This window comes from Pangasianodon hypophthalmus, chromosome 21 (assembly GCF_027358585.1).
Source record: "Pangasianodon hypophthalmus isolate fPanHyp1 chromosome 21, fPanHyp1.pri, whole genome shotgun sequence".
Lineage (NCBI taxonomy): Eukaryota > Metazoa > Chordata > Actinopteri > Siluriformes > Pangasiidae > Pangasianodon > Pangasianodon hypophthalmus.
In genome coordinates this window covers 5,717,577-5,731,565 of record NC_069730.1, presented here as the reverse complement: position 1 = coordinate 5,731,565, position 13,989 = coordinate 5,717,577, and the positions used below count along the sequence as shown (strand labels likewise).

Here is a 13,989-nt window from a genome sequence, read left to right as displayed (position 1 = left end):
ATCGCAAACGTGTTTTCGTCAACTTCACATCCCTGCCCTTGTCCTGCCTCCTGTCTGATGTTACAGAAACTGCCATCAGCTGAGTGAGATAGAAGAAAATGCCTTGCTTCAACAGGAACAGCAGCTGCTAATGGAGAAGAAGGCCATAATGTGAGTGTTTTTCCTGAAGGGGGCAGTGTGGAGAAGGTCAGCTTGGCTCTGTGAGAGCCACTGTGACATAATCAAAGTACATCAAGCTATTCAATCAGTTTTTTATTTGAAAATGTTTGTGTTAACTGGACACATAGAACATTACACACTACGTATGAGTCCAGAACCAAGAACTGCTTGAATTACATCATTCTTCACTAGAAATCGGAGAAAACATAACAAAAAGTTAAAGTTACTCTAAAATAATACTTTGTTAGTAGTATTGCTTTAACAATTGTAATTGTGGTAACACTTTATTGGACGCGTTCCTACAGTGAACCTTCATAGCACATTCATAAGCATACTAACAGCACATTCGTGAAGCTTTGAGATCTTCTGTAAAGTACCCGCTTGTCATCTTACCTTCTGGGAAGTGTCTTTACAGTATCTGTGCCATGAGTCTAGAATTAGATAGTTCATAACTGTAGTGTTGGTAGTTCATCTGTATACTCCGAAGCACCTTTCTAATACAACATTTCTTATTTAAGATGCCTCTATGTATATGTCAGCTGAACAACTGATTTTCATGCTCTCAAACTGAAGTGGTAATCACTTTGTCATGTATTAGACTCTCCCTCTCTATAATGCCTTCTAGAACATCATTTATTTATGAATACGAATGGAAAGACTTCATGATTGTATTCTCAGTTAAAAACAAACTGAAGTTATGCAACATAAAACCCGTCACCTCATCTAAGATCCTTGATCTAAGCCATTCATAAATGATCCAACATTGCTTTATAAAAGAATTATGTAGCAACCCTTAAAATAGTGAGTGTTACCCCTCAGTAGAACAGTCTTTTTCATCACCTTCTTCTTTGTCTTGCCTTTTTTTAAAACATCCTTCCCATTCATGCTGAATTATTATAGCTGCAGTCTTTTTGAATAATTTGCTGGCTCATGTTTCTCCTGTTGTCACCCCTATTGATCGCAGTTAATGTAATTTAGATGTGACTGGGCCTCAGTAGTCAGATTAGGGTTCACTTCTAGGTGACACCAGTTCAAAGCTGCTCTGGGTGAACATGAAATTAGCTCGTAGTGCTGCCACAGTACATGACCATTTGTGTGACTGAGGGCAGAAATAGGTTTATTTCTGTTAATAAGTCAGTGTAATAAATCAATGTAATCATAACTCGTCGTAAAATTGTCATAACAACTGTATTCTAACTTTCTGTTGGAATTTTCTGTTTGTTATAGGGGATTTATGTCATGTAGCCTTATGAACACCAGCATTAAATAAAGCGTTACCAAAAATAAAAAAAATACTTGATACTTGAAATTATATATATATATATATATATATATATATATATATATATATATATATATATATATATATATATATTTTTTTTTTTTTTTCTTTCAAGTATCCCATTGACTACCATTGTCTGGTGATCACATTCATACTTACAGTCAGAAATATTTCCTAAACAAAAAAAAAAGCCAAAGGTATATCAGTTTAAACTATTGTATATAGAGCCTGGTGAGTTTATTTCCTACACTTAAAAAAGCAAGCCAGTTCCAGTTTTAATGGAAATGAATTGCATCAGTAAGGCTTTTTTCTTTTTCCTTCATTTTTTCCAACAAATCTGATCCTGTATCTTGGTTCCGTTTCTATAATGGAGTAATGAAGATCCAAAGAACATTTTCAGCAATATTCTCACACAGAATGGCTTATTTTCCCTCAAATGACCCCATTCAGGTCCCAGCACCATAATTGAATTTTGTCGAGTGGTGACAATTTGCTGCAGTCGATAAGAATTAGTTTTCTGAGATTTCATTAGGTCAGTAGAGTGAGGGTAAAAAGCATCTGGTTTGATTTCTTTGTTTCTCAGCGTAGTGTTTATAAAGCCCACTTGTACTGTAATTATTGTTTATGGATTGAAAATAGATGTATCTTACAGCACATTCATGTCATTCATAAACAGTGTCTGTGTCTGAGAAGTAACTGTTTATTTTATAATCATGCAAATGACCTATGATGTTTTAATTTCCCAGAATTCAGAGGGCCTGGCGTACTTTGTTGGAGCGCAAACAAGGCTGGCAGGAGGAGAACCGCATAAATCATTTTGAGATGGTGTCACAGGAAGATGCCCTTCCCACTAACCTTCCTACTGAAGAGCTGGGTCAAAACCTCACGCTGGTAGGGAACCTTAATAGAGAGAGAGAGAGCATGAGAGAGTGTATGTGTCTATGAGAGATTCATCTTGCAGACTTGGCCTGGGGGATGAAGATGTTGAGTTGAGTGTTTGTTGGCATGATGCCCAGATCTGTAATTAGCAGCTAATTAGATTAATTTGCTAAGTAGTTTGATTGATTAATGAAGTAGTCTGAGGAGTGCAGCATCCTAGTTCCATCTGCCCTTAGGGCTCACTGTGAATTAAACATTGCTCACCAACCCAAACACATACACACACTAACAAACAAAACCAGCAAGACTTACAGTATATATTAACTGAGGTGAGGGCTGTATGAGAATTTTCTCTCTTCATCTTCTCAAATGAAGATGGTGTGCAAGATCGTTAGCAGCATTATTCTCATTTTTGTGGAGGTGTAAGTGGCATCTTGCTTTTATTCTTCACATTACCTCCATCCTGCTCCTCCCAGGGGCATGGTTACTGTCTGAAAGCTGCAGATCAATGAAGGAAAGTTGGAGAGGGGTTCATTGAGTGCTGAATATATTATCTGAATATTCTCCATGTTCTCTAAGCTTTTTATGGACTGAATGAAATCATCAAGTAGAACCTTCAGAGTGAGGGCAGTCAAAGATTTGTCCTTTGCTCTGTTTATTTGTGTGCATTTCCATTATATGAATACATTAATTACACAGAGTCTTTTAACGTCCTCTTGGTTTCTTAGCTTTGTCATAGTTTAAAGGAATAGTTATTCCAGAACCAATAACATTGCTAGCAAACAGTGAAATCAGATGGGCATGGATTTGCATGATATGTGTAATGCTAAATGTTGACTTACAAGCTTTCATATATTATTAGCTGAGTATTATCCTATGGCTTTATGGTATTATTGTTTTGAGTGCACCCATTTATGGAATATAGGTGTTTGCATTTCAGAAAGCTAAGTAGGTGACAATGTGCATTACTGAAGTCACTGCTTGAGAGGAAAGAGCTATCTATTGTCGGGATTCAAACTTGCGATCTTCCGACGATAGGCTAAACGCTTTCTGTTGTGCCACTGAGTTGCCTTACTTGCTTAACTGTAGTTTGTCAAGCTAACATGGCTTGCTAACTTGGCTAATGATCCTTTCATGTAACTCTAGGCAATTCATGCACAAGCTCATGTCAGTGACTTTGCACAAGTAATGCGGAAACTTTTAAAGCAACGAAATAAAACTGTTACACAGATATTAACACATTTATCAGCACAACACTTAAATTGGCAATTTACATTTCAAATGTGGCATGTTTTGGTGTTTTTGTTTTTCATTGTTTGGGAATATATTTACTTTTTGTCCATAGACAATTATTCATTTTACCATGCAAAGAGGAAGCACCAGTGTGGGCGCAAACTGCCTCATGTAAAATGTATAGAGTGACCTTCTAGGTCAATCTAGCTGTCTTAATATGTACATGAGATATGGCATTCACTTGTGAAATCTTGTCACACTTCAATTTTTGTCATTTGTTATCACGTGTACACCCTTGACTAGTGCACCAATCTTGTGAAGTTTAGTACAATGAGGTTATAAGAAGAGTGGTGTAAGATGGAGAATGTGTAATATTGAGTAACCCTCTTTAGGAAAAGTGGAACAACCCGATGATGCCCAAAGGTCCTCATGCATATTTATAAAATGTGAGACCACAGCAAGCATGTATGAAGTACTGAATATTCATCAATTCAGCTGTGTAGCTCAGCATTGTAATGCAATCTAGCCATGCTTGCTTGAGAGCCTGCACAGCAGGATGGATCTGATGACTGATGCTTTGTAGCTAATGTTAGTTACGGTTCAAGACAGGTCACGCTAGAAAATCACACTAAGTCAATAGGCTAATAGAGGGTTCCTTTTGCTGAAGGGCTTCCTCCATTAGGACTTGTATATTGGACATGAGATGGCATTCTTTTCTAAATGGTCCACTGGATTGGCTATTTAGGGTGGATGTTTTTCTGAAGAACAACAATTGAGAACAAGGTGATATTTCATTTACCCCTTATGCCTTAATATTGTCTGTTAATTTTTTTTTTCTTGCTAAAGATGGATCAACACTAAAAATAATTTTTGCAATAGAAAACTTAATGCACATGGCTCAGTTAACATGAAAATATATTTGACCTGAGAGAAACTAGGTAATGAAGTGTTAGCAACGACTGATCAATCTTCTTCTTGGCTTGGCTTCACGAAAGCCTATGCGGGACAGGTAGGCTTGGCTGCAGTGGCTACAGATGAAGGTCTGGTTGAAGTTGTGTGCTGTGATTTCCTCAAGGCTGCCTCTGCGAGTGTTTTTGAAGTAGGATACAGCCCAGTGGACGGTGTGTTGCCAGGCCTCACGGTCAGCAGCTAGGGCAGACCAGTGGCAGAGATCGATGTGGCATAGATAGATGATGCTTCAAGAAGGTATTTGAATCTCTTCTGGGGAGCCCCTCTGTTGTGGTGGCCAGAAAACTTAATATATAAAATGTCACATTCCTTCTATCTCTTATCTACACCTTCTCCTGTGAATACATACCTGCTCTCCTCATGATCCAGTAGACTGTATATTTTCTTTCAGTCCCATCCTTATTTGAGGACTAAAATCTGTCTACCAACATTCATGGTTAAACAGGCCAGACCAGAATGCTTTCTTAAATTATGAAATGACATAGAGGCTACAAAAAAATGGTAGTAAAATTAGTTACATCCTTGCAACTAATTGACCACCTTGCATATTTTGAGATATGAATGGTAAATGATGAATGAAAGAACATGGGGATAAATGATGAATAAGACTCATATTTGTACCAGCGCACTAGTGCATGCATGCTTATTTTATAGGGATAGTCGAATTCATATGAGCAGATTTGTCTGTTACAGTATGCTTAAACCTTTTTTTTCACTACATTAACATTTGTCAACTACAGATACTCGTGCTTTTCAGGTGCACACTCATGAAAGTGGTGCTGTTGTGCCAAAAGCTAATTCAATTTAATGTGGTTTTGCTGAAAGTTAGAGATAGACCTCAGTGTCTAAATTATATATTTAATAGTAAAAGTGAATCTGAATGAATTTGATTTAAAAATTAATTTGTCAAATTTATAGAATATTTGTTGCAGCTCAAGTGTATATTGAACTGAAATGAACATTAATGTGTAATGAGTGTGATTCAGGTCTATGGGCAGTGCAGAGTGGAAAACACATACACACAGTCGCCCTCATTAAACATAAAACCTACAAGCTGGAAAGCAGGTTTGTGTCTATTCTGAGATCTGTTATTGCCCTGTGACTGCTTCTTCACCGCTGGCCTTCATAATAATTCTTATCCCTTGCTTCCTGTCTCGCTGTTGACACTGAAAGATTGTGGGATTTATGATTTTCAGGCGATTGAGCATTAAAAGAATATGGATAATATGTACAATGACTGCTTTTTTTATTGGGGCCAGCTATGCACTCTTTGGCCCAACCTTCTCACTCTGGGCATATTTCTTAACCTTTATTTCTCTGTGAATGTAGGCTAACTGTGTGATCCAAGTGTGTGTATTAGTGTGTGTGTGTGTGGGTGTGTGTGTGTGTGTGTGTTTAGGAGTATACCTACACACACACTTAGCCCATAAAGGAATGTGCCCAAATTAGCCATTGATTTTTTGTGAGATGGGAGAGGTCAAGATTTATTGCAGGTGTCTGAGTCTGAAGAGAGGACTCATATTTCACACAGATTGTGTGTGTATGTGTGTTTTTTTGTGTGTGAGAGAGTGTGTGTGTGTTAGAGAGAGAGAGAGAGAGAGGAATAAAGTGATGGGAAACAGCAGATTGATCTGTAGAAGGCAGCCAATCATTTAGAGTTCATTAGTTTAATCATATTTAATGAGGTTAGTCTAACTACTCTGCTGGATGTGGTCTGGTTCCGTTTCTTCTTCAGCTTCAAGTCAGCCTGATGTGGGTCATTAGTTTTTATAAATACAAACATCTCTCTCTCTCTCTCTCTCCCCCTTTCTCTCTCTCTCTCTTGCTCCCTCTCTTTCTCACTCTTATTTACTCACACACAACACATGCTACTCTGTAAAATCTCTAAGCTACTTCCGCTGCTAGAAAGCAAGTCTATGTTTTTGCATTCATATTCACAGTGTATTGAACACTGTACTTCATGTTTGTCCCGATTCTGGGTTTTGTTTGTGATTGACCTTTATTATACAGGTAAAGTGTGAGTGTACTAGTGTAGCTCAGATCATATAGAATGGCTGGATTTTGTGAATGCGTGTGTGTGTGTGTGTGTATGAGTATACTGGAAGCTGAATGTTACTGGAGTTATGGAATCTGTGAGATTGGCTGCCTTAATACCACCAGCAATTTCACTCCCATTATTTGCATACTAGTAAATCTGACGAGAACTCAAGCAGACACCATAATTTGGACCTGGTACTACACACACACACACACACACACATTATACACCTGTGATACAGCAGTTGTTCAACAGAAATTTACAAAAATATATAACAATTGTACACTCACATCACATATCTTTCCTTTCTACCATAAGCTTTACCTTTCTTATCTCTCCTCTCTCTGTCCATTCTTCTTCTTGTCTGAACACTACTCTCTTGGGAATGTATAGAGCCAGGTGAGGGCTTCGTTCTTAAATCTAAAGGTTAGTCTCTTGCTCCTCCTCTCTCCCTCTCTACTCTGTGTGGCCAGTGAAGTAAATCACATCTAATGAGTTCCCTGGAGGGATGGGATGATGGTATTTTCTTTGTCTTTAACCCCCACTGAAAACAGAGGGTGAGAAAAGGAATGAATGAGAGTCATCACATTTTTTTGTTTCATCACTTCACAACATGCTTACTGAAGCTCAGCCTACTTAATGTTTAAGGAAGCAATCTGTGCTTATGAGACAATTTCTCCAGTGGGGGATTTTTATAAACAGATAAGAGCCTGGCACAGCTAATTGGTCACAAATTAGCATCCATTTTCACAAAGTGCAGCACCTGCTCAATGCCAGGGATTGTAAATACCTTTCAGATAAATGAACTGTGTTTCAAATGAACAAAACCTTTGTCATTTTGAGGTGCATGTTTGTTCCTTTTTTAGACCAAGTTCTCTGCTTTCTGCCTTCCCTGCTGGGCCTGTTCAGGTGCTCATGTCACAAAGGCCATATACTTTTTTTATATATTGAATAAAAAAAAAAGAAGAAGACAGAATCTCCCACACTTTTATTCATTATCAATAAATGCAAAGAGAAGAAAGCTCACATATAACCCAATGTACACAAAAATGGTTGATATGTAAGATTTACTGGAGATCACAGTTAATACATCTCTTTCTATTCATCTCTTTACTCTCTTTCTCTCTCTAGTAAGAGTGTATGAATGTGTTTGCTCTAGCTTTGTTCCCACTGGGGAATGAGAATTAGCATGAGATTACAGTAGCATGAGGAATCTGGGAGACAGGAACAGGACAGCACTTGAGGAAGACAATTTGAGGGATGATACCTCTCTTTTTTGTGCACACAGGACTCATTGCTCTCTCTCTATCATCATTACTAGGATTCTGCCTTTAAGTCTCTTGCTGTCTCTCTGCCTTTCTCTCTTTTTCTCATTATTTGGCCTCTCTTTTTTTCAGTAAGTCTGTCAGTGTGTGGACTCTCTCTCTCCTGTAGAGTCAATTCTGTTCTCTCCTTTTTTCATTCCACCCTTCCTTTCTCAATCCATCCCCTTTATATCCAAGGAGCAGAGCAGCTGTCAAGATTGAGCTCTCCTTTCTTAACCTCCATTTGATAACATCCCCTTGTTCTTTTTACCTCCTCCATTATCTCACTTGTCTTGATATCTCCTGATAGAGGATCACTGGTGTTGATGCCGTGCTGGTTATTAAATGTTCACACAGAAGGTTTTATTTCTTAAATCCAATGTGACCACATTACAACTGGTAATAGATAAATCTTTATTAATCCCTCGTGGAGAAATGAAAGATTTTGCAGTGGATCATTGTAACAAACTTCACAGACAGGCAAGGAGGACGTGGGAACTGAGTGAACGTAAACATAACGTTTAATCATAAACATAACATAAACATAACGTAAAACACAAACACATGACACACATGCGTCTCTCTCCCCCTCGGCGTCTCCAGTCGCTCCTTTATTCCTCTCTCCCACTGATTAGCCAACTCAGTGCCAGGCATGTGTCCTCACAGCCTCGCCCCTCTCTCCTCTGCTGCCCTTCCGGCTACGTCCTTTGTCCGGCTGGCCTTGCATCCTGCGAGCGAGAGGAGAGACGAGAGGAGGAAGAGGGGAGAGAGAAGTAGTGCCTCCCTCCCGGGTTTCGGCACCAACGTAACAAACTTAACAGACGGGCAAGGAGGAGGTGGGAACAAAGTGAACGTACACATAACATTTAATCATAAATATGTTTTACATGACAAGCATGCGTCTCTCTCCCCCTCTGTCTCTCCAGGCGCTCCTTTATTCCTCTCTCCCACTGATTAGCCAACTCAGTGCCAGGCGTGTGTCCTCACAGCCTGGCCCCTCCCTCCTCCTCGTCACAATCATGTTAAGGGCAATGTCCTGTAATGATTCCAAATGTATTTGGCAAACACGACAACAATAAAAGATAAAGAGTATTTTAAAACAGTTCTTATTTTATGTCAGTTATAATGTTAAATTACTCTTAGCATGCTTTCTAACTCTCTGTGGTGCTATAATGTGTGAATTTCCTTCTGGGATGAATAAAGTGATCTATCTATCTATTGAAACAGGTGTGCGTTTTGTTGTCTCAGGCCCCGGTATGCTTTTTTTTTTTTTCATCCGTGTTGTTGCTGTTGTTACAAATCTTTGATGCCAGAAAGTGGAATAGATTATCTAAAAGGTAGGAATAATCACATGAATCAAGAAGCACTTTGTTTTTCTGTTTATTATGTGTCTCAGTAATGTTATAAGAAATTATGTTACCAAAAGAACCAGAAGAGAGTTGGGCTAACTAATGGTGCCAATAAAACATGTTGAAAAACCTCAATTTTGCTAGCAATCTTCAAAATTCTGTAGCTTGTGGCCAGTGTGGAAAAGTGTGGAATAGCTGTCAGATACTCCATGGTTGAGCACCTGCGGCTAAGAGTATCTAAATGTGCACTCTACTTTAAGGACGAAAAAGTCTTTGATTCATAGTCCTGCAGATATTAAAGTCATGCTGTTTCCCTCAGATGATGATATCTTTTTGCTGCACATTAGAAGCTTATCTTTTAAACATTCAGTTTTCAGTCTATATTGTTTAAGCAGGGTGCACTTCTGGCAGTTCTGCACTTCTGGCACTGTTGTTGTTTAGGGAATTTGGGTCAGTTCAACAATGTGACCTGTTAAGACAAAGGCTGAATATCGGTTACAAAAAAGCAAAAAAAAGCTCAGATTTTATCAGTAGGCTTTTAGTGTGATTGAAACGTCGTTTGTGATGTGCAGATGGAGGGAACAGGTGAGGTAGAATCAAGGATAGCGATGACATTAAAGTCTTTGGCTTTAATGACACTTTGACTCAGTAAGTTTGTGTCTAGGTGTGCTGGAACATGGGAAAGCCTTTTCATTTTCACCCCTATACTCACATTCACTCATACTGTTCTCCTTCCTCCCCTTTATCCTTCTGCTCTTTCTTAACATGATGACTACTTGAGTTGACTGTCAAATATAATTAAACACATTCCCAGATTTCCACCATTATAGATACTGGTATATTGGCTAACACATGCAGACACACTGGAAAACCCCATTTCTGAAATAATTAATCCCATTTGTTCCATCTTTATGTGGCCATTTTTATCACGCTTGTGTGTGTGTGTGTGTGTGTGTGCGTGCGCGCATTTGTGATAATCCATGTCTGAGTTACCCCCAGTGAAGGACTGTCAATTTTTTAAATTAAATTTTAAAATTTAATTACTATTAAGATTTAATATTCAAATGAATTTGAATATTTATGAGGCCATAATGTCACAGTGCCACAGACAGAGCAAGCATTAGCAGTAGCATTATACTAGAAAGGTGAATATTGACACAAAAATATCAAAAGCAAGGACACAAGATCATCATTTTGTGACTTTGTTCAAAAATTAATTATTATAAATATTATTATATTTAAACAATAATGTTTTCTTGTCACAAAAATAATCTGGTATCTTCTTCTTTTTTTCACATTTACCAGCACATAGTTATGACAATTCTCAAATAGCATGTGAAAATAAATGTCATGCTTTTATTCAGAGCCCCTTTACTACATCAATTGACACAAAGTTCATTTAACAACTAAATTTTCAAATGTATGTTACAATAGAAGTTTATGTTCAAACAGCGTACAGCCACAGTGTGTCCTCTTCTCATGATTAACTAGTGATCACCAATAAATGTAATAAATGCCTCGCAATATGAGTGAAATGTTCTATTCTCAAAGCACTTAGGGCTAAAAGATAGCCAGTCCTGATAGCCAGTAGGATTGGATGTATCAGGATCAAAATTGATCTGTTTTAGGCTCAAAGGAACAAATCAATTTTGATCCTGATACATGAATCTGATAATTTGTTGTGGTGTCTGCTACACTTGTTTTATAGCTGATGTATGTACGTGTTGTGTGAGAGAGAATCTGTCAGAGGACAGTATTGGACAGGGTGTTGGATTAGTAATGTTGTCTTGCTATTGAGAGTGAAAAATGACAATAGTCAGTTAGTTGATAGGCTAACTAATGAGTAAAAACATAACTGAATACAAATATATATATATATATATATATATAATTTGTAATAAATGAGGAGCTTCATTTTTTTAACATTATTTCCAAAAAGCTCAGTCAATAAGGTTGATTCATTTATCTATTTCCTATCATTTCTCATTTTCCCACGCTTGTCTCTCTTTTTCCATCTTATTATTTTACTCTCACCTGTTCAGGCTCTGCCTGGATTGTCTTTGGCACATTTCCTCTATTTTGCTTCAGGCTCTGATGTTGGCCTTTTCTCTAATGGTGTGCTAATGTGGTGATTAGGCAGCAGATAAGAGGCCTTATTTCTTTTAGTGGTAGATAGCAGGGCATTCAGATAAATTGGTTGGAATAGAGACTATTTTATGACTCTCTTAGGACATTATTTGTTATTATATGACAAACTTAAGAGTTGCTGGGAATAATGTGTTTTACAGGTTCAAATTGAATTTAAAGCCAAATTGGCTTGAAATTCTGCTCATTTATCCTAACAAATGGTAGACACGCTTCCCTTCCTTTCACACATTATCTCATCTTAGATATTCCAGAATTAGACACACACCTGCTCACACTTGCTCTGTAGCTTTCTCAGTTACACTCTTCTATATTCAACCTTCACATTCCTTTCTCTCCTTATTTTCTACATCTCTCTCCTTTGCTCTCCTTTCTCCTTTTCTCTTACTTAGCCTGCACCTGTTTAGGAATGGCACAATGAAAAGCGCTGTTATCCATTTGTAGGTCCTTGTCATTTATATATGACTGTGATGCAGTAAAAGCCCAGAGGATATAGTGTGATCAGCAGTAAGATTACAGTAGTGAATTAAAGGAGCAACTAGGAATTTTTACAAGCCTCAGTTGACTGCAAGGTGTGCTCCATTAAAAACATTGATATACTCCCACCTAACAGAGCTCACACCCTCTGATGAAACTGTATATGCCTCATGAGGTTCTGCCTTGGCTGCTTTGACTTTCTTAAAGTAAGTAACTCATTCCAAGAATTTTTGCTTTTTAGAAAAGTCAACATGTATCTTGATTCTAAATAAAAAGCCCAAGTAGTTACCTAATTATATTTGGATCTATGCATTTTGGAAAATTATTGTAAAGATTTATATATGTAGACTTTATCTATAGGTCATATATGGGTCTTTTAAAGGTCTTTCTTGCTTTCTGATGGAGATTTCTGCTGAATAAGCTTTGTGAAGTTGCCAGTATATTCAGGAGTGTGGGTTCTGTTCTTTTGGGTCTTTTTTTTTTTTTTTTTTCCTCAGAATCAATATCTACTTTCAAATACACTGAAAGAAACTCAATCCAAGCTGGCTTTCTTTCTACTGCAGTCTTTTGTTTCCCTGGTTAAATTTCAGAGTGAAAAAAAACAAAAATAGCCTGGTGGCCTTTCAGGCCTCCAGCAGCATGGACATCTTATTTCACATTTATTGTGGCATTAAAGCAGAGAAATAGTGACAAGTATACTACACCCTATTTATGCCTTAATCAGTTTTCAGACTTTCCTCCATTTTTCCCATCCACTTGTCTTTCACAGTGGCACTTGATTGCACTGAATGCTTTAGGCAATATATCAGCTGAAGAGTTTTCCAATCCAGTGTTTTGTGATTGGTGGCTAGCTGGATCCCAGGGAACTGTCCTTTTATTCTGTTCAGCAATTCTTATAAACATGGAACATATCTCATAAGGTTCCAGTAAATAAGTCATTTCTTGATAGCTTTTAAATATGTTATTTGTGTCAGTATTTATCATAATGCCATACAGTGTGGTGCACTACTATTATAACTCATAATGATGTGCATAATTATAAAGCATTGCCCTAATGACAAGAACAGTTAATAACAAACAGATTTAGATAGAAATATCAAAAGAGTATACTCTTCTCCACTGCCAGGTTAAAATAGATTTCTGCGACTGTGTTCTGTGAAATTAAACGGCTTAATTTCTAAAGGTGGTGCACACAATTTTATATGAATTAAAAATCAAATGACAGATACACTGTATGGTCAAAAGTATTCGAACACTTGAATATTGAACATCCCATTCCAAAACCATGGGCGTTAATATTGAGTTAATATTGATTTGCTACTATAACAACCTCCACTCTTCTAGGAAGGCTTTGTACTAGATTTTGGAACATGGCTGTGGGAATTTGCCTATTTAGCCACAAGAGCGCAACATGTTGGGCATTGATGCCGGGCGAGAAGGCCTGGTGTGCAGCCATCATTCCAGTTCATCCCAAAGGTGTTCAGTGGGATTGAGGTCAGGCCACTTGAGTGCTTCCATACCAACTTTGGGAAACCATGTCTTTAGGAATTTCTCATTGTGTGCAGGGGCATTGTCATGCTGAAACAGGTTTGTGCCCCTTAGTTCCAGTGAAGGAAAATCTTAATGCTACAGCATACAAAGACATTCTAGACATTTGTGTGCTTCTGACTTTCTGGCAACAGTTTGGGGAAGAACCACATATGGGTGTGATGGTCAGTTGTCCGCATACTTTTGGATTTATAGTGTATGTCTACATACATATGTCTGTCATGGCTATGCTACCATAATTAATATATAAAATCTAATAATGTATTTGTTTTTAGTCAATGACGAAACTGCATTATATTTTCTGCTTATGTGCTATAGAATCTAATCAATGTCTTCAAACAGGAATTGGCATGGTACAAGTTATATTATTTTTTATTTATTTATATTATTTATTTATATAATTTATATTATAGTGATATCTTCTGATGATCATTCCGGTTTTGTCAATTTTATTCTTCCCTAAGGCTCAGTTAAAGCAATTTTAGGCTTAGGTGAATATCTGACCAAGTCTGAATGTGAACTGCAGCTCTGCTTTTCTGTCTCTTCCACAAATCCAGAGCCAGTCACTGTCAAGCTCTGAGCAGACTGGCATCAATCCTACAGGAC

General features: G+C 37.7%; 1 protein-coding gene across 2 annotated transcripts in view; it reads left to right on the top strand.

The window, feature by feature from the left end:
* schip1 (schwannomin interacting protein 1) overlaps positions 1-13,989 on the top strand; it is a 308,678-nt gene that overhangs the window by 7,390 nt on the left and 287,299 nt on the right. For both annotated transcript variants that reach the window (XM_026941093.3, XM_053227587.1), the window contains exons 4-5: positions 67-150; positions 2,188-2,332. In XM_026941093.3, the coding sequence (XP_026796894.3) occupies positions 67-150; positions 2,188-2,332 (229 nt within the window). The remainder of the gene's footprint in view (positions 1-66; positions 151-2,187; positions 2,333-13,989) is intronic.